Source organism: Squalius cephalus, assembly GCF_949319135.1.
Source record: "Squalius cephalus genome assembly, chromosome: 3".
Lineage (NCBI taxonomy): Eukaryota > Metazoa > Chordata > Actinopteri > Cypriniformes > Leuciscidae > Squalius > Squalius cephalus.
Genome location: NC_137124.1, coordinates 38,654,818 through 38,679,504, shown reverse-complemented (window position 1 = coordinate 38,679,504; position 24,687 = coordinate 38,654,818). Strand labels below are relative to the sequence as shown.

Sequence of the window (24,687 nt, the reverse complement as noted above, 5' to 3'; positions counted from 1 at the left end):
ATCTTGGTAATTGGCCCGAACACAGAGTATCCCCCCCCCCCCCCCCCCCCCCTTATTAACGTAGTTAATGTTTTATTAACTACGTTAATAAAACATAATTTAGAATTAGTGTGTCCTAAACCACAGTATGTTAAAATGATTATGCCAATGGTATTTGGATGGTCTGCTATTTCTGGTGGAAACACACTATATAATGGCTTATATTGCCCACAACACATCACACTTTGAAGGAGAATTCGGATCAAGACTACAAACATAAATAAAAAGAGTAAGTAGACAAGTTTAGAAATGGTTATTAAGTAATTAGCAATCAATATCTAATCAATATCCTTGGCTGTTGAAGGATACTCAACAAACTCGATGGGAGAATTCTTCATTGTGTCCATGCCTTTGGTCTCCACAAAAGATGACATCTCAAAATACTTATTCCTCTCTAAAAACACAGAGAGAGGGATCGTTCAAAAATGGATGATTCTGTCCTGGCTTCTGATTGGTCAACACAGTTTTGCTGTTCCAGCCACGCTAGAATACACAGTATAGTAATAGCCGTGATGTGAAAAGTATCAGTACTCACTGGCTGCCGCCTCAAAGGATTTGAATTTGACTGGTTCAATGTAGTTGACCAACGTGGACATCTCCTCTGTAGCATTCACCTCACTGTACGCAGTACCCTAAAACAGAGAGACACGTCAAAGATGTGCATAGAAAGAGACAGGGAGCAGAAACGTGAACAGGACAGTGAACAAGTTACCTCATCAGTGTTGTTATGCTTCTTTGGATCTGGAATGGGTTCCTCTTCCTCCTCTTCATCACTCTCTCCGTCTCCCCGGTCTATAGGGTAATAGTAAAAAATAATACACACACACAAAAACACAGAAAATTGAATATACACTATAAATGCATTGAACTTCGATACTGCTGCCTAAGTGACTTCGGTCTTCATCCTGATTGGTTGAAACCTCATGTCAACTAGGCACAAACCCACCAATAGACTTGCGGATATCAAGGTCTTTGGCCATCCTCTCTGCAAGCTTCTCGCCCCCATTGGACATGTTCTGGCCCACCTCCCCATCAGACAACGGACAATCTAAACACAAATCTCATGATAAATGCGTTTGAAAGTGAAATGAAATCGGCAAATGAAAAATGGATCATGTGTATATTTATTTGTTCATGAATGAGCCAGAATGGTTTTGGAACCACAAGAAGAGTTCATATTTAAAACAGCCCCTCATACATTTGCACTGCAGTTGAGTTGCAAAATGTAGATAATGAAAGAGTCTAAATGTTTGCAAAGTTGTAAATGTCATCATTTAGAGCTGAGAAAGAAAGCCATACAAGTTTGGAATGACAAGAGGGTGAGTAAATGATGACAGATAGTTCATGAGCTAACTCTCTTATCAAGCAGATATGAGAGAGATGTGCAATAAAATGTCCCATGAGAATAAGTGATGGATTAAAAATGATCTCACACTGAAATAAATGTTATAATTTGTCATAGAAGATCAGATGAGAAACGGTTGTTGAAGATTGTGTAATACTAGTGTGAAAATACACACACAGGAGTTCACAGTAAAGGTTCTTATTGTTTATTTTGTTTGCTGTTAAGTGAGTGAGCTTCTTGTCATGGGTTTGAAATGGATTTATTAAAAGAGTTGGCTCATAAGCATCATTCATTCTCAAATTGGACATCACACGTTGCACTGTGCTTGCAGGAACAACAAGCAGAACAACATAACACAACGATGCTGATGCAGGAAACACTAACATGCACTCTAAAGGGGTCGCTCAAACAGAACATGTTTTTCTGTTACACTATGCTGCTTTTCCATTGTTTTTCCTATGTAAAACCATGCACTGGACCAGTGGCGTAACACATTTGCAAAAAAAAATCTTAACGGCCCCCAAACGAAAATGTAATGAAGAGATGCTAATGCAGCATATCAGGAAAATACCATACCAAACACATTGCTTCGCAAAGGACATTTATATCTTATCGTTTTCATCCGAGTAGCCTAATAGATAATCTACGTAAAGTTACAGGCCATCCAGATCCAACACAAGAGTAGTATTAGTAATAGTCAAAAATTGTCTATTGAGTTACCAAATAAAATGCAACCTTGAGTGGTATACCTCTACCCAAAAACTTTTCACAACCAGAACAGAACTAACATATTAGGGATAACCCACGGCTAGGTGTGCAATAAACGATTTTAACGTCGAGGCAAACCACCCGACAATACAATGACTTGGAGGCAACGACCCGACGCAAAGCCTGGAATGGTAAAAGTGACGATTATTTTGTCAACGGGTTGGTAGATCTAGCATTTTGCCCGCTTTAAATCAGACACAGCAATAAAGTAGTTTGGTAAGATTACATTTAATTGAATGAATTAGAGAGACAGAGATTGTGCGTTTATGAATTACCTTTGTCTAAGCAGCGCATCTCTATTAATAGTGAAGCTGTGTGTTGAATTATTTTAAAAAACAGCGACGTTACCATGTCATTGCTGAGAAACATAATGTAGCGTTTCAGTAGTCAAGCCATTTTAGCAATGAAAGTGCTGGGCAGCGTTGACAACAGTTTTCTGTGTGTGCGCTGCATGATCTCTGTATGTGTGCGCATGTGTAATGAAACGAATGACGTCATAGCTTTATGGATGCGGGCCCATATGCACATGCATACCCTGCATACCCAGACGCTATGCCACTGCACTGGGCAGATGCGTTTAACCACTGTGCTTCCGTCTCCTGTCTTTAGCTTTATCTCACGCACTCTTAAAACGCAACAAGTTAAAAGTTCAACTTCTAAAAACTGCATCTCTAACTTTTTCAAATGCAAAAACGAGTTCTGTGTAAATGGTCCCAGTGTCTGGAAAACCCCATCTTAACGCAAGTTGCTATATGCATTTCAATTTTTGTAGCAATTGTTTTGATGCATTTGCAACCATTTTAATCACAATCACTTTTGTGCTTGAGCAGACTGTGTTTTGGTGTGTGTGTGTGTATATATGCGAGTGTGTGTGCATTTACACACCATTCAAAGGCGAGGACTGTTCATCTGTCCCGTCCTTGCGTCTGATGCTCCCACCGTTAGATGCCCTGTGGTGGTGTTTCTTCTTGTTCTTGATCAAGATCTTCCCCATCAGCTCCTGGGGGCTTGGTAGTTGTTGACCAGGATCCAGCTGTAAAAACAAACATGATTGTAAAATCTACATATCTAGTCTCAAACTAAAAATATTATTGTTTACTATTCTTAGTTATTACACAGCCAATCACTGCATTCTGGGGCCAAAACTGTATAATGAACAACTGTCACAGCCATCCGATATGCTCCTTCCTATACAGCTGCCCATGCTCTCGTTCTTCTAACAATAATACAATGATTTAAGGTCAAACAAACATTTAACATTCACTTATTCTTTTATCCGTTAAGTACCTGTGTAATCAGTAGGAAACAAATGCTTTCAGGATGATACAATACCCTTTCTCTTTGCACTGGGGTCCTGATCACCCTGTCAATGTTTAGTCTGTGATTATGAACAAATGACTGCACATCATCCTTAACTAGATAAGTAAAGTTTAGCATAGCAGTGTAGGCTTTAAAAGGCCTGGCCTGAAATGTAAAAGTTTTAAGGAGGATGGATGGATGAAATGTGTCTGCTCTATCTTTTTAGATTTGGATTTTTTGTTTATTAAGAAAATAGACAAAATAATTTATAATATTTGACAGTTGGCATTTGAAAACTGCTCTTTTTATGTTGAAGAACTCACCGGATATTTGTCTAGTGGATCAATGAGTAGCGCGTCCCCGAACATAGAGCGACAGTATTCTGCCATTTTAGCCTGCTGCTTTGCTCTAAAAGATCAGATAATAATCAAGATAAAACATAAATAGGAAAAAGACAAGCAATATCCATTATCCACACACTCATGCCTTATACTTACGAGTCCACATGATTCTCAAAGGACAGGATGAGAGGATATGTAGACGTCTTGAATGCACTTTCAGCGATAGCTTCAATCACCTCCTAAAAACACAAAGATTGAAACATTACACACACGGTCTCTCATTGCAGTTCAGTGTGTGTGTGCAGCATATATGGGCTGCTTGCATTTGCAATTAGCGATTGCACATTAGCTACATTTTGCAGGTAAAAAGGTCAACAGTGTGGCGAAGTATGTCCATACCATAAGTGTAATTTGCGGGTGGGACATGTCCCCAGTCTCCACTACTTTTTGACAAAGTTGAATTTGTCCCCACGGATTTTTTTTTTTTTTTTGAAAGCCACTGATAAATAGTGTGCGTTAGGCTTATAACGCAAAGAAGCATCTCCAATCCATTGTTCTTCATAATTTAATTTATACATGTAACACACAATACATTTTTGCTGACGAGACAGACCTGATATATATAAACCTTGTCACACATATATTACGATTTATAAACAATAAACAGTTTAAATATGTGCAATACACACTCTGGACCAAACGCACTGTGATCAAAGGGATGAAGAGAACATAATGCTTTCCATTCAAATATTTTGATCAAATGTGGCACTCATGAATGGAGTTAGGCTCACAAATTACATTAAACTATTATCCAGAAGTTAAAAAATTATGGCGATGTGCTTGCGGCTACTGTACACTGCGCATCCGTCCAGTTAAAGCACAAAAAACACAAATGGCTGTAAACTGATGCTGCGCTCTGATGATGCACTAATATTAGTATAAATTAAGCTTATATCTTTCTAGATTCACAGCCCTTAGGAAAGACACATACAATTTATCTGGCTGCCATGTAAACTCCCAATGTAAATTCCCAATCCCAAAGGGTTTCTACCGAAATGACGAAAATTCGCCGAAAACCGGTAAATGTGACTGCATCATGAGAGTGATGGACACTGAGATGGTAAAGTATCCTTGTATCTATCTTGTAAACTATCCTTTTATCTCTGTAAAGCCGCTTTGGAACAATCTACATTGTTAAAAGCGCTATATAAATGAAGATGACTTGACTTAAAGTGGAAGATGGGGCCAAAACACACCTTGAATGGAATCTCAGTTGTCATTGTGAAACCGTGCGTGATGATTGGCTCTTCTTCAGGTGGGCGGCCCTTCCAGCAGTCCAGCTCTATACAGCGGCACCCTGTCAGCAACACCTGCCGGTACATCTCTACTGACGACAAGCCCGTCAACTGCCCCACTAAAGCGAGAAAGCACAGATGGGTGTTAGTGTGCGTTTATGACCATATTTGTGTATTTTAGAGTGTGTGTGTATATACCTGTGAGGTATGTGTTGTGTGAAGAGTTGATGAAATAGTGGGACAGGGGTTGGTTCATATCATCGATGATGTCCAACCTCTCAGGAGGAACCACAGAGTTCTCGTCCCCACCAAGATACTTTGTGAAGGCCATTAGGGAGATCTGGTCTGCTCACACATGGACACGTAAAATAAACCACCATCAGTTTCATCTTCACTATATCTAAATGTGTGTGAGTGTGTGCTTTGTACCTCTTTCCAGCTGGCTGGCATTGGTTTCATATCTCTCCATGATTTGGCGAACCTGTTCTCGCTTGAGCGGTGGGTAAAGAACCTCATTTAGTCGAGAATCTCTCTGTCTCCGATTTATATAGTCCATCAACTGATCCAGAGACAAGAAGGGCTTCCCCTTAGAGCCACTACACACACACACACACACACATACACACGTAGTACAGAATTACACATTGTTCAAAGGATCTTTACATAGTTAAGACATAAAGGGCCACTAAAAAGTATTTGGACAGACTTAATAATGAAGAAATATCATTGTTTTAGAAACAAACTTTGACGTCTTACAACTCTGGGCCATTTTTACATGGACATATTCTAATTTAGTTACTTTTTAATAAAATTATTTAGAATAGCATTTCTATATTTTATGACGTAAACACCTAACTTTTTTCCTGAAATGTTTTTACTTATGCCATCTTTCTTTGATATAAATGCCGCTTGGTTGATATTTTATGTAATGGAATGTCATTCATTCATTTTTTAATGTGTCTGAGTGTCCAAATACATTTTTGGGGCCACTGTATCTGTGTCATTGCTGTTGGACTCTGCTCACTCACAGCTCCACAAAGATACGCTCCAGCTCTGGTCTGGGACTTAGTCTGCTGAGAAAGTTCTGGAACATTTCCCAGGTAAAGTCATCCAGCTTTATACCATGATCCCCCTGAGAAAAAAAAAAAAATAAAAAAAAAATAAATGCATACATACATAAATGCGCAAACAAATAAATAAAATGAATACATAAATAAAATAAATGAATTTTTAAAGTCTCCATAGTTTCCATCTTTAGTGTCACAAATATAAGATGTGAGGAAAATGTATAACATTTGGGCCTGAGGTGCATTTAAAAGGGGACATTAACCATGGAACACAGGATGTATCTTGAAAGATTTGTATGTACTATGTAGGCATAAAATGTTCACAATGCAATGCAAACTGAGATGCAAAATGGGTTCAACAGCACTGACCCATATTAACCAGCGGACAGTACCTGACAGCGCAGCGAAGATCAATATGGCTAGAGCTGTAATCTGATCCATTTCAATCACTCTGTCTTGCAAGCAAACATTTGTTCTGCACTATGTAGTGAGTTGTGCTACGTTTTTGGGATTGTTCACTATAACAAATGACTAGAAAACATAAAAAAAAGGCCCCCTGGTGTAGAATAAGGCACCTTTAAAGGGTTCGTTCACCCAAAAATGAAAATTCTGTCATCATTTACTCACCCTCATGTTATTCCAAACCTGTAAGACTTGTTTATCTTCAGAACACAAATGAAGATCTTTTTGATGAAATCTAAGAGCTTTCTGTCCCTCCATTGGCAGCTACGGAATTACCACTTTAACGCTTCAAAAAGTTCAAAAAGAGATCGTGAAACTAATCCATATGATTCATATCGGTTTAGTCCAAATTTTCTGAAGAGACACGATCGATTTATATGATGAACAGATTGAATTTAGGCTAAATTGAATAAGCCTAAATTCAATCTGTTTATCATATAAACTGATCGTGTCTCATGATCGTGCCATATTTCATTCAAATATCTTCATTTTTTTGTTCTGAAGATGAACTAAAGTCTTACAGGTTTGGAACAACATGCGGGTGATTAACTGATGACGACGTTTTAATTTTGGGGTGAACTATCCCTTTAAGTATCAATTTATTCTGAAACGTAACCAGCAGAGGGCAGTGTAAGACAGTGAACAGACTGAAATGTGGACTTGTGCTGATCTTAGACCAGCTCCTCTGTGTCCAAACTGAACCATAAAAGGATTGATCATAGATCACCACGAAGAAGAAAAACAAATGAACATGTGACAACAGAGGGAGACGCTACAAGAGATTAGACAGACAAAAAGGGATCTTCTTAATCTAAACGAATTTGGGTTATTTAAAAACAGTGCATTTATATAGAAACAACAAAAGAGTATGAGAGAGAAATGGACACAAACACTTCTTAAGAAAGCTCAGCAGACAAAACTGAAAGGTTTGATGTGTAACAACCTGTGCACGACTGATTACTCTGTTATTGACCAGACCGCAGTGCTCCAGCGCATTCTCCACACGTTTCTTATCCGAGAACATTTTCATGATGCTAAAAAAAGTGAAAGAGAAAGAAAAAGAGAAGAAGTGAAAGGAATGATGAAAGGAGAAGTGGCACATTAGCAACAAAAGCCCTGAAGAACTGGAAACATAACCGTGTTTGAGTAAGACAGCTTGTGTTTACTCACTTCTTCACTGGGATTTTCCCATCCTGATTTACCTGCAGCTTCAGCTTTGTGTAACTATGAAAAAAAGGCAGACCGTGAGAAACAGATGATTGCATCAAACTGGTTTTGTCATCTCTACACTGATTATTTGCACTTAATGTACTGTACTTTGTCGATAAACCTATCAGCAACTACATATTCTTACAAAAAAAACAACAACACCACCTGACACCAGCACTGCCTCTGACTGAAGCAAAGACTATGACAATAAGGGCTGTGGTATTTCATTTTGGAGGGTACGAAGCTGAACCCAAGTCCTGCTGAATGGATGAATGGTCAAATTTTATAGAGATAGTTCACCCAAAATTTTACATTTTGATACATTTTGACCCTTTCCAAACCTGTATGTCCTTCATTCTTCCATGATTGGGGACTGGAGTTTTAAAATCTCATTTTTGGGTGAACTAACCTTATATAACCATACGTGACCATCAATTACAAAACCAACTCTGAGGCAAACCCAAAGTTATATGTGAAAAACTGGCTTGAACTTTTGTCGGGTCCAGTTGAGCTCGGGTTGAGAGAATTAGAGGAGATATATTATGTCACAATGCGATTAATGCGTCACATAATAAAGTGCAAATGTGAGAAGAAAGAAGCCACAAGTTGCAATTTTGAGAAATACAAGTCACAATTCTGAAAAATAAAGCTGCAACCGTGAGTCACACTTTTAGACACAAGGTTGCAGTTTAGAGATATGAAGCCACAATAATAAGATATAAAGTAGCAGAGAAAGGAAAGGAAGTAGTATTTGCAAGATCTCACAATTGTGAGAAATAGCCACAATTATGAGTAATAAAGTTGCATTTGAAGATCTAAAGTCACAATTAAAGATTTAGTCGCAATTACGAGAAACAGACACAATTAGGAGAAATAATGTTGCATTGTGAGGTCACACGAGCAGGTCACACAATTGTTTCAAACACACATTCATGTTTTATAGTGACTTTCCATAGACGTAATGGTTTTTATACTCTACAAACTGTATATTTTACCCCCATACACTAATCATACCCATAAAACTACCCATCACAGAAAACGTTCTGCATTTTTACATTTTCAAAAAAAACATCACTTTATAAGCTGTTTTCCTCACGGAGATGCAAAAATGTCCCCCCCCAGGAACAAGGATTTCGGATACTGCTATCTTTTTTGAGGACATTTTGTCCCCACAACGTAGGGTTTACCAGAACCACACACACACACACACACACACACACACACAAACAAGAAGAGTACTCACGCTTTGTATAAGAAGGTGTTGCGGGAAGAATTCTGGGACAGTATGTTTGTGGCAAGTTTAAACAGTTCATCAGTCCACACCTGGAAACCCAATCATAACACAAAACATGTTTAAATGAATCAAAACATCATGTGTGCCAAAGGTTTTGAAGAGAGAGGAAAAAAATATATATATAAAATGAGAGTCATCTGATATAATTCATTCAGAACGCACACTTGCAAAGGTAGAAAGTGAAAAAGAAGGACAGAGGGAGAGGGAGCGATAGCATGGACATGGTATCTAGGTGACAGGGTCCGGTCGTCGTGGTTACCTTGCAATAGCCATCCTGCACAGCTTGGAAGTTGAGGAAGGAGATGTTGACCAGGTCGTTGCCGTAGACAACAGTTAGCAGCTTTGAGTCGGAGTTCGCTTCTCCTTTGCCCAAACCCAACATATCACGTATACGTTGGTCCTACAAACACAGGCAAAGTTTACCACCCACACACACTCCTTGACACATGAACCTTTCCAAACATAACCTTCATACAGACTTTTTCCAACACAGGCACAACTGAAAATGTACCTTTGGCATCTTGGAAAATCTCCCTGTCCTGGTGTCCCTGATATGACTGATGTCCAGGATTTCCAAATCCTGTAAGATAGTGAAAAAGAGATATGCAGGAGATGATGTGTTACAACAAACATACAAAAAAAAATAAAAAAAATAAAAGATTCTTGTTTATTCTTGGTTCTCAACTAGGAGGCCAGGATCCACTAGGGGGCCTCAGCAAACTACCGAATAGGCCTCAAAATGACTTTAAACTATTTAAAGTAAGAAAAAACAAGCATTAAACAAGGTCAAAACAATTAAAAGTTTTTATTTTAATTAACCTCCTCTAGTATATATGTAGATATATATTAGTACATATTAGTACCTAGTATATATAAATAATACACACGCTTTTCAAGTTATGCCAAGCTTTAATCCTTATCTTTAATCCTTAACTTTAATCCTTAAATCACAAACAACTGGAAAATTTGTGGGGCCTTTGAATGTCACTGTGTGGACAGAGGCGTCCTAGGGAGTCAAAAATGTTGAGAACCACTGTTGTAGATAATAAAAAAAGTAGTTTGCACTTTATCGAAAGAAAATGGGATCAGTGCTTGCTTGTGCAAAATTCGCCACCATGTTGCTAGGGTGTTGTGGCTGGTTGCTAAGGCTATATGGTTGCTAGGTGGTCACTTACACCATGTCTATCCCGGATGCGAACGGCACGATGTGATGTGACAAAAGACAATATGAACCCATTACAATCAGTGATGCTGTCTACACTAGATGTAATAGTAAACTGAGGCCACGTTCTATTTTTGACGTACTCCAAGCGGTTGCACTACTTCTGATATGAAGAACAGACAGATTTGCAACGGTCGCTTTGTCGCATGCAGTGTAGACCGCCTCAAGTTGTTGCACCACGACAACTGAGATCATTTAAAGGAGAACTCGGCAACTCTAGCGAACTCTAGTCACTTCTTCGCTGATTTTTCCTTTTGTTGTCGCATGTTTTCCCCACGAGCTCCCCCTACAGCTGTGGGGGGGGCGTATATTTCACAACACGGTCGTAAAAAACTCACTTGCGGCGGCCTCCTCCCCCTCTCTACCGCTGCTCATGTGCGTTTGTTATGATCGGAGCAAGCCAACTGTATCGTGTGGAGCTATGTCTACCGAGGTGGGTAATACATCATACATGCGTGTGTGTTTATGTCGAATTGCCGTAAAGCAATTCATGTTTCGCGCTAGTTCTCGTTCTCGTTCTCGCTTCTCACGAGACTTCCAATTTCTATCTTGCCGGGACGGTAGTCCCCAAGTTGCAAGGTTGGTTTTCCGCCTGGGAACGCTGGGGGGAGCGGGGAAAGTCACCAATATCACCAGAACAGGTTGTTTAACCATCCAAATGAATTCTAGACAGTTTTATTTAGTTAAAAAAGTTACCAAGTTCTCCTTTAACACTTTATCTCTCCTGGGAAAAATATTGATGACTCATCCTGCACTGCACTGATTTCTGTCCAATCAGATAATATTTAGAATAAGAATGCCCCTCCCCTCAATAACACCTGTCACTGACTAGGAAGTAGTAAATCATGGCTCACTGCTCACAGCTGTGACTTTTTACAGCTTAAAAAAGGAAGAGCAGTTAATTTGTCCAGTCTGTTTCAGGAAAATATGTCAGCACAGTAAAAAGAAAACTGCGCTTTTCAAGTGATTTCATGGGATCTTTAAGAGCAATCTGGAATGAAATAACACTGAACAGAGGTCCAGAGAATCCCTGACACACCACATACACATAAGCACTGACAAAGTAAAGGATACTGTCACTGATGCAGAGAAGCAGTCATAAATTTAGAGTGAACTTTAACTTCATGACAGATTCACTCAACACTTCAGGATTCACATCTCAGATAAACATCTCTCACTTAAACACTCAAAAGTTCGTGGGCCCGTAAAGAGAATAGCTGAGTAAATGAGCTGGGCCAGCGGTTGGAGGACTGTGCTTGTAAACTTCAACAATAAACAAAGCAGATCTGAACTGTAAGTACTTGCTCTATAGCCGAGGGCTCCCTCCCTTTCTCTCTCGTTCTTTATCATCTTTCGCTTTCCTGTACTCTTGTCCCCCTCCCACCATGGAGAGCAACAGTGCGGATGAAGTTGCTGAGTTGAACGTTCCCCAGAGTGTGTGCGAGGGTCACGGGTTACTGGTCGAAGTCTGCTAAGGATTGGTTCCAGTCCAAACAGGCCCAGCAGGATGGACCCATACATGAACAAGCAAACACAAACACAAACACACACACACACACACACACACACACACACACACACACACACACACACACACACCTATTGACTCATCATGTAATACTGGGACAATTTATTTATATTTTGATGATTCATTTTCAGATACTGGGACTTTTCATTCCCAAATTGTCTGAGCCAGTGATGTCACTCCATCCATACAGTACATATACAACAGAATGTTTTGGAAATATTTATTCAGAATTTATAAATAAAAACATAACATTAAATTAAATTACATTAAGTTCCCAAAAACCCAATTTATTTGAGATGTGAAATTGGAAAGATAGCCCTGCTTTTTTCCCTACTTCTGTGGGTGTGACTGTAAACAAGTAATGTGAGATTTCTACCTCAGAGTTCCTGCATAACAAAGCAAAAACCTAAAGCTCACATTCATTAATGACATAAACTATGAATGAAACCAATCCATATCCAAAGAGAGACACGCAGTCACGCAAAAAGCTATATTTACCACAGTACAACTGTAAAGTAACCCTGATGTAACAGGTTGCATTTGACTAACCGCTACAGGCTCAGACTTGTGAAATATCTTCCTGAAATTGAGCAAGCATGTAAGCACAAGGGTGTATGCAAGTGTGCGGCTGTTCCTAGCATACATACATTCCCCTCATTCCTGGAGAGCAAAGACTGTTGACCTAAAGTTTAATATTTAGCCCACACTGTCACTGTAGTATTATTATGTCATTTATAAAGTTCAGTGAGAGAAACACAATACATTCACCAAATACACTTATAGACACAAAGATTCTTGTACTTGTGGCAGTGACTTCACTCCAGATCAAACATCCGTTCTCTTTATTTATTAGCCAGCATTCTCACGGACACAGAGTAATTCACCTGCTCTGTTCTGGATTACAGCATTTACCTTTCACTGACACACAGCTGACTTTGATCTTGACTTGTTAACTTACATCAGCATGACAACAGTTGGCAGTGTGACAATTTATATAAAACCAGTCCAGAACACACCAATGACCACCATGTTCACTAGTTATTTGTCTATGTATGTAGGCCTACAGAATGTTCTCAAAGTTAATTTCACAGTGCACTGAAATACTCAATTCCAACTGGTCAATCGTGATATTCAAATATATCTGAATAAGGGCTGTTGGTCAGGGTAACACTGTATAACTGACAGCTCATCTAGGAAACATGCATTTCCTACATAGCTGTGCTCTTGTTCTCTTTTCATGGTCTCTACAAGAAAAACGATAAATTATTTTAAACTCAAACCAATATTTCCTGCCGCCATATTTAACTTGCATTCAGGTCCTGATCACCTTCTTGGTTATTGTAATGACTGTCTGACTTTACATGACTTAAATGTCTCTTTAAATGCTAATTATTTATTTTATTTTATTTTATAATAAATAAAATCGATATATACATATATTTTTATATCATATATTTTTTATTTAATTTAACTTATGGAATCATTTTATTTATTTATTTTTTGTATTGATGCTTTGTCTTTGGTTTTTATTGGCATGATTGTTTTACAAACAATGAAACTGAAATTAATATTGGTTAAAAGAGACGCAAATCTCAGGTCTACACAAAAAGATGTGATATCCAAATGATAGTAGACCTTCTACAGAAGTTGCTTTAATTTCACTAACTTTCCAAAGTACACACCAAAATTAGGATGGTTATGGCAACAGCAGCTGGGAAAAAATTAGCTTGAAAGAGAAAGCGAGAGCGAGCAAGCAAGCGGGAATCTCCAGGGTACAGTCATTCATCCTATTATTACAATGCAAAACAGTACAACACAATAGCGTGCCACCACACCCTGACCCCAATTTACTGTCTTTGCATATGTGCATGTGAGATAAAGAAGGTTATTTCATGTGAAAAGGTGATTTATATGAGGAGATGAGTGAGTGCAGATATGCATGACAAATGTGACTTCCCCTGTACTACCTCTCCTATTATATCTTCCACAAAGCCCCAGCGGCTGTTCACTGCCCTGAACCCTTGAGTGATTAGCCTTCTAGTTGCTTCTTGTGGGGTCAGACCTTAATTACTAGCAACAATTAATCTCCTAAAACAGAAAGCCTTCAAAATGAAATACAGCTTCCCCTGCTGATTAATGAATACAAACTCATGAGCACAAGAGACGACACACACAGTTGATTCTGGTGAAAGGGAAACTTCCATGTGTTTCTGTGAACATATGCTGTAACTTCCTTGTGTAGCCCAGGCAACAGTCACTTCCTGTTGCATCTGGCACTGGGGCGGGCACATGGGTGTTGAGAGTGAGCGTGTGATAGCTGTAATGATGGTAAAATCCCATGGCTTTGAGTGGCACTGTCGAAAGATAACACCCATGAGAACGACACACCTTACCATACAGACTCAGTTTTGTTTCGTCCCTCCCCCATTCTCTGTTTGTTTCACTCAAGGTTACTGATATTTGGACTGATTCCTGATGACTTGAGACTTAAAAAGAAACAATGAGCGGGAGAAAAAAAAAAAACAGACAGACAAACTATATTTTAAATCACCCCCATACCCTCATTCACTGTTCCCTACATTAGTCCACTATCATAGTGCACACACTTCGGAAAATATAATACAAAATGCACCACTTTCTGCCAGGAATTTATGGGCTTTTTCCAAATCACGGAAGTGACCCCGACGTCCGGGTTAGCGGTAGCATAAGCCATCAGGCAAGTGCTATTTAAATAAACTTCTGATGTACTTACAAACTTTCCAATGCCTCGTTTTAGGAGTACAGAAGCTATTTGTACTACTGTAGAAGTTTGGTACCATTACGGGCATTATTAGGGGGTTAATTTACGAGATACAACCTTGGATCCATTAGCGCCGGCACTAAGCCATTTAGCTGATATCGATGGGGGGGGTTTGGCTCGAGGTCATGGTGCAAAGGACCCTAGGTTGAAATTACTCCGAACCATCCCTTTAATCAATGATCAGAATGCTGAAGCATATCTTTTTTTGTTTTCTCATCATAGGAGCAATGTTGCCCATTACAGTTTGGTACAGGTGTCAGAAACAGCTACAGCTGCTTGCAGCAGATCCTCGTGTGTGCGCAATGGACGAATTCCTGGCACTCTTTTGACTCCTTTACATATTTCACTCTTCAAAAGTTCGAGTAAAAATGCCATTATACGCATATATAACGAGCCCATTTAGCACAGCATTGTTTTGGATGTTCGGTAAGTTCCGTCGCAGAATATGTTTTTAGTTTCAGCCTTAAAAACAGTGTGAACCCCAAGCAAACCAGGACTAAATGTATTCTTTTCTTTTTTTTTTGGGTCCGGGCTAAAAGAACCAAGAGAATCGAACTACAAGTGTGAACACATCCTAAATGATTTGGGTGTTCTACTAACTCTTTGATTATCAAGAAATATGATGTACAATTTTATAGTAAATCTAAATAAAGCAACAAAACAGCACATACAATTTATGCTGAGAATTACACAAGCAGGAATATGTGCTGAATCACAGGTCAATTATAGAGAACCTGAGAGTAAATGTCTGGGGGAACAAAAGACAAAGAAGAGAGTGAGACAGACTAGAGGTAAAGTGTAATGAAGAAGTATTTATTATTTCCTGATTCCTTTTTTAACTGCATCTTTCTTTCACTGAAATAATATTTAAAAAAAATCAAATAATACATATTAGACAACAGGAACTTATAATACACAAATCATTATTTCATTTATGTAATAGAAAATGTGAATAATTTATATAATGCAAAATAGTGCAGTACACTAACAAAGCTTTAGTTATGTTAGGGTTGGTTGCTGTAAAGTATGCCTGTGTTCAGTCTAAATGATGAGTATGTATTATAATATATATAATTGTAATTGATACTGCAAGACAATGATTCAAAACACAGAAGCAATTCCACATCGGAATGGCTGACAAGAAACTAAATTAAGGAACTACAGTGGCCTAGTTTCAAGTCCTGACCTGAATCCTACAAAGGTGATGTGGCAGGACCGGTTCAAGACCTACTGTGCCAATCTGTCAAAGCTTTTCTGCAAAGGAAGAACGAGCCAAGATTTCTCAAAAGAGATTTAAAGGATTTGAATATTAACTTGCAGTGATTGCTGCTGAGTCCTGTCAAACCAGATATTAGGCATTTACTTTTTCACAAGGTTGAGAAGTTGCAATCTGATTTATGCAACTTCTGGAAATCATCAGTTTACCTGGAAATGAAGCATGATAAAACAAGCACTTCTGAGGAAGAACAGATTTGCCAAAGTTTGGCCGAAATCCTTGAAAGATTACTGTGACGTGTAATAATTGTTTTGACTGTGTCAGTCTCTATTTCGTGGACACAATGTGGACAACAGGTAAACATGTCAGGTGTATGGACGCTAAGGCTGATTTGAAAATATTAATTTCTCAATTTTAATCGATCTTTTTTTGATGAGCCAATATCGACTTTTCAATCCCAAGAACGATCTTTTAGTCTGCTAGAAATGCATAGATCCGGGACTGATCCAAATCCGATATGGTGCGTACTTATGGTTGTTACTGTTCAGCTCCACAAAAGGCAAAAACGTATTATAAAGTACCATCAATGTTTTTGAGGACTATATTCCAGGTAAATTTGAAGGACAGATGAATATTTGCATCGTTAAATTAAAGATCATGGAAACTCTTCCTCCGCTGTGGCTGTCAGTCATTGTGCCCTGAACTTTTCAATGCAGAGCTTGAAAACGTTATTTACAGTTTTGGTTTTCGGCTAAATGAAAACTTTCATTTTGGTTTCAGTGTTTGGGTAAAAATAAAAAAAAATTAAGGTGCAGCACAACTGTAACTGTATTATAACGCCAGTACAGCAATCTCTTCCTGTCTAAGTGGGCGGTTCTTGGCCAGAATGAGCTGCAGATTGGACCAGGCATCCTGCCGATAGTCAAAAGTCAGGCTCCAGGAGACTAGATTCGAGTGAGCAGAGAACTCAGCACTTTTGCATTGAGAAAGGTGAAACAGGCAAACAGAAAATGTCACAATAGATTATGTATTTCTCCATTCCAATGACTCTCCCTCGATCACTCACTCTCACCGCACAACATCTAAACAGGACGGCTTTGTTAACCTTGTCGCCTGACTGTCGCTCCAGCTTTATCCCTCCACCCCCCTCTCTCTTTCTCTCGCCTTTCTGTTTCTTCCTCTTTCTCTTTCTTCTGTGCAGATAATCAAATTGGTCTTGGTCAGGAGTTTGTTGATTCCTGTCATTCTTTTGCCACATAAGAGTGAAAACCCTCTTTTCAACTGAGCAGTACATTAAGTGTTATATATATATATATATATATAACACTTGAGAAAACAATGAGAGAAACATATGAGCACTGAGTATTAATGCTGGCTTGTACAGGCTTGATTTTCAGGCATGAGTCCAGAACCATCTATAACTGGAAAATTAGATGTCAGGAATAAAAGCCTACTTGTAGAGGAAGAAAGAAGGACAAGGATATGAACGAAAGGAAACCATTATATTATCAACCCATAAAACAAATTTCCTGTCTGTATGTGTAAATGTGTGTCATTTCTGAGGGATTGGTTTAATTTTTACAATGGCATCAGCCAGTATTTGCAACAAAATATCATGTTGCCAAACGCCATATTTTATATTTAGGCAAATTGGTACAATCTCATTTTTATGTTTTCATACAATCTGCTTATGCACTACTGGTTAGTTTTAGGGGTGGACCTTCATGCTTCTTTCGAAAAATCACATTGTACAAATATACAAAATCACCACGCTGTAAAATAAGTTTTCACATGAGATCAGGTGGGTATTTGGGCACTTAAGCTATACTTATGAATGTCACTACTGTGCATTACATACCAGTGTCATTTGCTTTAAATAAAGTCATTACACTGACTTGTTCATAGTTAGTGGTTACAGTTTGTTAACTTGAGAGGAACTGACTCCATGAACTTAAAACTGCAGTCACACAAGGCGTTTGAGTGTGTGAAATCACTTCAGGCACTGTAAGGAATATTGGCCACAGGATCTGATGTCACACTCCAGCGCTTCTGTTGTTGGCAAATAAAATATCCCAAATCTAAAATATACCATCATCACCACCACAACGCATGCATAACTGTAGCTTTGAAGTTTGTTTTCTTTGTATTGAGCCAAAGGGTAATTCTGCACCACTTAGATCCTCTGTTTGTCAAACATCTTTTCACTATGCAAATTCATAGGTCAGAGTTCAACAAACTTGAACTTTGGTTGAGTAATAGACAAAACACCTAAGGGATCTGCTTGTATTTTGACTGTTCCACATTCACATGTGTGTGACTGGAAGGGAATGGAACATAACATCTAGCGTGACCTCACCTTTAGTAAGGGCAGACATCATATTGAATATGACGACTTTGCACTTAAATTTGTACTGAATTTAACCCTCTGGGGTCTGAGGTGTTTTCTGGGCCCTGGAGGTGTTCTGACATGCTCTGACATTTGTGCTTATTTCTGTTACTTGTGACATTTTCATGGCTAAAGTCTGATTACACTGTATTTAGCATAAACTCTGCTACAATAATATGTCAACAGCATGTATGTAAAAGTTTGTAGTTTTGAGATGATATTTATGTGTGGTTTGTTGAAAAAAAAAAAAAAAAAAAGTCACTGAAATAAGGTCATGAAACCCATACTGATTATTTCTTCACACAACTTTTGAAAATTGTATCACGGAGCCTAGAATATTTGCTTCAAAACTATGTGAAAATCATCCTGACTGCTCATTCAGATAAGACAATATATTGATTTCAAATTTGTAAGACATGTTTTGTGTAAGAAAGCTTTATGCGAGTAGGCGTAAACACATCCTGAATATTTATGGCTTTCACACCTGAGAAAGACAAAGAATCTCCCATAATGGCCCTATTAGGTGCTAACATGCCCTATCATTCTGAGCAACCTTGCACAAAGAATGAGGAGATTTAAAAAAATAATGGCTTTTTGATTGATTGGATTTATTTACAACACAACATAATCCAAAGATACACAACAAATGACAAAAAAGCACATTATTGAAAACAATGATCCAAAGACAGAGACCTTTGTGCCATTCCTAAAAACATAGTACATACCTGTCATTTCCAAGGTGTTTGATTTTTCACTTTACCATGTTCATGTACAGAGACTCAAGATCAAAACTACATCTTACTAAAAAAAACCTATGGAAACATTAATAATTAAATATGTCATCTTCCCTGACTATAGGTCCATTATAGATTCACTAAAAATGACCTCATTTTTTGGGTCAAAATAATTGTAAAATTGAATTTAGTTATTTAGTTCTCAATTTTTAGAATTTAGTTCTCAACAATGAAAATCATTCATCATCAAGTCTGACTTAAAGGGATAGTTCTCCCCAAAAACGTCATTCCAAACCTGTATGACTTTCTTCTGTGAAGCAAAAATAAAAGTAGCTATTTAAAGTAAAAAAATAAAAATGATATATATGTATATATATATATATATATATATATATATATATATATATATATATATATATATATATATATATATATATATATGACATTTCTCAAAACAATAAAAACAATAATACAGTCATACAAAGTCATCGAGGTTTGGAACGACAACATGAGGGTGAATAAATGATGACATTATTTCAATTTTGGAGTGAACTATTTTAAATGTGAACTTTTAAGTGTCAAAGTACCTTTTGGGGCCACTGTATATTAGCAGATATAAAGTTATTCTGTTACAGAGCATATAAAAAGTCTACACACCCCTTAGTCTACTCAGATATGTCACCTTCAACAAATAATAATGACCAGTAGCAGTGGCCAATAACGTAGCACTTCCTTATGAATGAACTATGAAACACTATGAGCCATAACAGGCTGGGAGCCACTGAACTTAGATGAATATAAAATGAGAAACAGAGATTAGAGTTGGATCAGGCCTAACGGCTTTGAAGAGCTCTCTCTGACTGATATCTCTCCTCCATTATCTCTCATACGCACTCTTTTTCTGTGGTTTGGTTTCATTAATGGGTTTTGTTTTTCCTAAGGTATTTTGAAAATGCGCTCTTATCTTTACTCAGTCTACAGGGTACGTTTTAATGCTGTGTCTCGGGAAAGATTGAAACCACAACTTTTTAAAAGGATGGAACTCTCTGCCTATCAGACTGTTGTTCATTGTCCATGACCCTCTTGAATTTTTTTTTTTTTTAAATTGCAGCTTAAAAGCCAGGTAAGAAGGTTGACTGGTCTCTTAGTCTGGACAAACTGGCTAGACTGCTCAGTTTTTCAAGTTTTATACACTTTTCAGAGTGCAAAAAGAAATGTTTACAAGGGGTAAAATGATTCTATTTGGCATTTTTGCGATAAAATTCACTATCATTTAAAAGCTTAGGATCTGGAATATTTTAAAAGTTTTTGAAAGCAGTCTCTTATGCTCGCCAAGGGTGTGTTTATTTGATCTAAAAATACAGCATAACCAATAAAATTGTGAATATTATTCCATTTAAAATAACACTTTTCTATTTTAATGTATTTTTAAAAAGTATTTTATTCCTGTGATAGCAAAGCTGAATTTTCAGCAGCCATTAACATCAGTCAGATGACCCTTCAGAAATCACTCAGAAAAAAAGTTTCTTCTTATTATCAATGTTGAAAATGGTTGTACAGCTTATTTTTGTGGAAATTGATACTTTTTTTGTTTCAGGATTCTTTGATGAATAAAAACAGAATAACAGCATTTATTCAAAGCGGACATCTTTCGTAACATTATAATGTAACACTTTTTTTGATATCTTTTTTTTTTATTTTTATTTTTTTAATCTTACTGACCCCAAACTTTTGAACAGTAGTATATACATTTTACATTTTATATTTTTCCATCACAAATTATATTATCATAAAAATTGTATTAGCATAAAAATTTAGTACATTTGTAGTTTAATGGAAAAATTCACGATGATTAGTCACACATTTGCTTATGAAAGTATTGCAAAATCTTACATTTCATTTATTTTTTCATTATTTAAATTACATTTTTGATTATTGATTTATTAATTTCCATTTTTTTAAATGTATTTATTTTTTGCTGATTTCCAGATTTAAATTCCAGATTTTTAATCCCACATTTTTATTGTGGATCTTGGGACCCACATTCGCTGCATAAATCTATCGTCGCGTCAGACCATTTGTTCACTACTGAAGGCGAAAGTGAGAGAGCAAGAAAGAGGAAGAGAGCGTGAATGAGTAAAAGAGGGAAGAAGAGAGAGAGTGAGTTTTTTTTTTTTTTTGGAGGGCATGCTATTGGTGAGGGCACAGGGCAAGTTATGCTCCAAAACTACCCTAACAGTCTGAACGATTTCCTGTATGCTTTCCCACGCCTGCAGAAAGTGAGAGGGGGAGAGAAAGAAACCAAGAGAAGTAAAAAGAACGAGAGGAAGGGAGATACTACGGAGAGAGATATAGAGAAGGAGAGAGGAAGTGTCATGTCTCCTTTTACAATTAACGGATACACTGACGCCTTTCTGTTCCTCACTGATGACAACCAGCTGTCCATGACAGAGAATGGCAGTGCTGAAGAAACAGAAAATGAAACGCAGAGAGCAAGAGGAGAAGAGAAAGATGTATAAGGAGTGAAAACAGACACATGAGGAGAGCAAGCAAAGCCTAAATGAGTGTGGGCTAAAATGAACCATGAGGAAAGGCTAATGCAGCCTTATTCCCATCATTAGCCATTAGCTTCAGTGCAGATGGGCAACTCATCCTGCTTTACCACAAACAAATCCTGCTAACTGAAGAAGAGTGAACGCAAGAGTGCTGTTATACCCTCCAATCACAAGCCACAATCTGCCATTAAGGACAGCAATATTAATGTACACAATCCCACATCCTTTAGAGAACCACAAATTTTCTAAAATCTGATCAGATGCATGTCTGATGGAGCTTTCCAAAGCTAACACTAATCTATTATTGATCCCTCATAATGGCAGTGGTTTACAAGTTTTATGTATGCTTCCTTGTGTTGAGAAAAGCCATTAATTCAATTTCATTTCTAAGATAACCATGTTTATTATACAATATAATCTCCTCGCTTTGTCTCTAATTCAGTTTTTTTTTTTAGTTTTTTTTTTTATTATGTTAAGCGCTATGCTTTCCGAAATACAACCATAAAATGAATGGTTAAAACTTTAGCAAGTCAGACAGTCAAAAGCGATTTCTTGAAGGACCCAATAAAAACTAGACACTTTGTTAATTATTGATTTTTTAAAAAGCTACACTGGCTAAAAGCACAGACTGATTTCTGCTGTCTTACTGACAGCTTATACACCCATTTGGTTACACTTCATTTTAAGGTGTCATTGTTACAGTGTAATTATATATTTAAGTACTGAGTAATATTAATTAACTACATGTACTTACTATAGGGTTAGGGTTTGGTTGAGGGTTAGTTGCATGTAATTATGCATAATACTGTTATTACTATGGCAAGTACATGTAACATTTGTATCAAGGACACTGAAATAAAGTGTTACCCCATTTTGGTTTTACACGCCATTATAAATGAGCTAGGCTACAGCATGTATTTGGTAAGTTTTTTTTTTGGTAGTTCAAGTAGCTTGATTACATTATCACTTTAATGCAGTTGAAAAAGACACACACAAATGTGTTCGGTTAATAAGAAAGAATAGTAGTGTACTTTTACACACACACACACACACACACACACACACACACACACACACACACACACACACACACACACACACACACACACACACACACACACACACACACACACCTTTTCCTCTTTCGCCTTCCTGTGACATGACTTTGCTTGTAAGAGAAAGAAAAGTGACTATTCATTTGTTCCCTGCCATATTCTTAAGTGACTTAAAGGGCACCTATTATGCCCCTTTTTACAAGATGTAAAATAAGTCTCGGCTGTCCCCAGAGTGTGTATGTGAAGTTTTAGCTCAAAATATCCCACAGATCATTTTTTACAGCATGTTAAAATAGTCACTTTTTGTGGGTGAGCAAAAACATGCCTTTTTGTGTGTATCCCTTTAAATGCAAATGAGCTGGTGCCTCTGACCCCCTTTCAAGAAGAGGGTGGAGCTTCAAGAGCTCAGGCTCCGGTGTCAGGACAATCTCATCTTTCGAAATGAAAATATCAGAACAGAAACTAGCAGTACTAGCAGTGTTCAATTCGAACAGGAGTCAGACATTAATGCCTACAGAGCCAGATAATATATGCTGTATGGAGTTAGAAACGGTATAGGTGTGTTTAATTACAGTTATAATTTATCTATTTATTTTATCCACAATTAATACAAGCCTGCTGTAGCGGATCCCGTCCGAATGACGACCAAAGATTTACTGATGAGTTTTATGAAGTTTATTGTACTTCACATAAAAGATGAAGCATCCGTTTTACTCCAAAAAAATCACAGTAAGAGCTGAATAAACACAGTATAAGAAGAAGTGCACATGAAAGTCTTTTCCATAAACTCTCTCTCTCCCTTTCATTATAATCAACATACACAGCGAATTACACAAAAACACTCCTTACAACTAACAGTAAACAAATATACAGAACTTTTCAGGGGGTGCTTAATAAAATGGTAAAAAGGTGGGGGGGGGGGGGGGGGGGTGTTGCATTCCCTTCAAAACAAAAGTAATCCACTGCGTCTTCAGCAGCTCAGATGTCGGGAGTAAATGACGACTGCTATGTTCATTCTTACATCCAACAAAACACCTCAATCGCTTAGAAGACATTCTTGTCTACTTCTGCTCCAGCGTCGAATCAGTGGCGGATTGTGTTTAGCTCACTCAGGGCGGGTCTATGCTAAAACTGCAGTGTCAGTCAACAGCCGTGGGCGGGGCTTGTGCAACATGACGTCAGTTTGCCCAGAATCTGCAAACGGCTTGTTCTGAGACAGTGCTTGTGATTTATGAGGATTAAAAAAAAAAAAAAACTGGGTAGATTTTTATTATGGTGGTTGTGTACACACGCTTATGTTCAAATACCATGTGAAAGTGAATTTTGCATAATAGGTCCCCTTTAACGTGACGGGGGTCTGGACATGCAGCATCCCTACACATACTGTGTGAGTTTTAACTGAGATATACAAGCACCCCAAGAAAAGAATTGACCAGGACAATGGGAAAAAGTCCTAAAAGACAACTGACTCCTGGTATTCATGTCTCTACCTGTAGAGCTGAAGGCTATGTGGAATCTAGTATCCACTAAAAGCTACTCAATTTGCCTTGAAAATAGGCCACACATGCCATCACACACCCACAAACATGGTACACAGAATAACAGAGCATTGTGACAGACACGCATGCAAACTTGAATATTCAGTGGGCAGCACAGAGACCCTTTGGCTCAGCCACATACAAACAACAAAACAACAGAAAAAAACCCTGAGAATACAGTTCTCAGAGTGCAAGGGTGTTTGCCTACACACAAAACCTGTTCTACCACAACGCGTGTGAATGTGCCTGCAAAATCAAGTTTCATTTCTTGACGAAACGATCAAGCTTGACTGCGCATGTGCTGGTGAGCCAGTGAGAGTGTGTGTGTGTGTGTGTGTGTGTGTGTGTGTGTGTGTGTGTGTGTGTGTGTGTGTGTGTGTGTGAGAGAGAGAAAGAGAGAGAGAGAGAGAGAGATCACCAACATTATCCAACTTGCCAAAAAAAAAGAGAAAAAGGAACAGAGAATGACATAAAACTGGATTCATGGAAGTGTGGCTGACTTTAAACAACCTTTTAGTACTTGAAAAGAAATGG

The 24,687-nt window shown here is 37.9% G+C and overlaps 1 protein-coding gene across 5 annotated transcripts in view; it reads right to left on the bottom strand.

Annotated features, from left to right (window-relative positions):
* plcb3 (phospholipase C, beta 3 (phosphatidylinositol-specific)) overlaps positions 1-24,687 on the bottom strand; it is a 56,920-nt gene that overhangs the window by 13,728 nt on the left and 18,505 nt on the right. For 4 of the 5 annotated variants that reach the window (XM_079867473.1, XM_079867475.1, XM_079867474.1 and 1 more), the window contains exons 3-18: positions 9,631-9,699; positions 9,379-9,519; positions 9,069-9,148; positions 7,787-7,840; positions 7,560-7,650; positions 6,116-6,219; positions 5,517-5,683; positions 5,286-5,432; positions 5,049-5,206; positions 3,949-4,031; positions 3,775-3,859; positions 3,038-3,185; positions 986-1,087; positions 752-831; positions 575-671; positions 349-433 (exon numbers count right to left, since the gene is read on the bottom strand). In XM_079867473.1, the coding sequence (XP_079723599.1) occupies positions 349-433; positions 575-671; positions 752-831; positions 986-1,087; positions 3,038-3,185; positions 3,775-3,859; positions 3,949-4,031; positions 5,049-5,206; positions 5,286-5,432; positions 5,517-5,683; positions 6,116-6,219; positions 7,560-7,650; positions 7,787-7,840; positions 9,069-9,148; positions 9,379-9,519; positions 9,631-9,699 (1,691 nt within the window). The remainder of the gene's footprint in view (positions 1-348; positions 434-574; positions 672-751; positions 832-985; positions 1,088-3,037; positions 3,186-3,774; positions 3,860-3,948; positions 4,032-5,048; positions 5,207-5,285; positions 5,433-5,516; positions 5,684-6,115; positions 6,220-7,559; positions 7,651-7,786; positions 7,841-9,068; positions 9,149-9,378; positions 9,520-9,630; positions 9,700-24,687) is intronic. The other variant, XM_079867477.1, reaches the window with a different exon arrangement.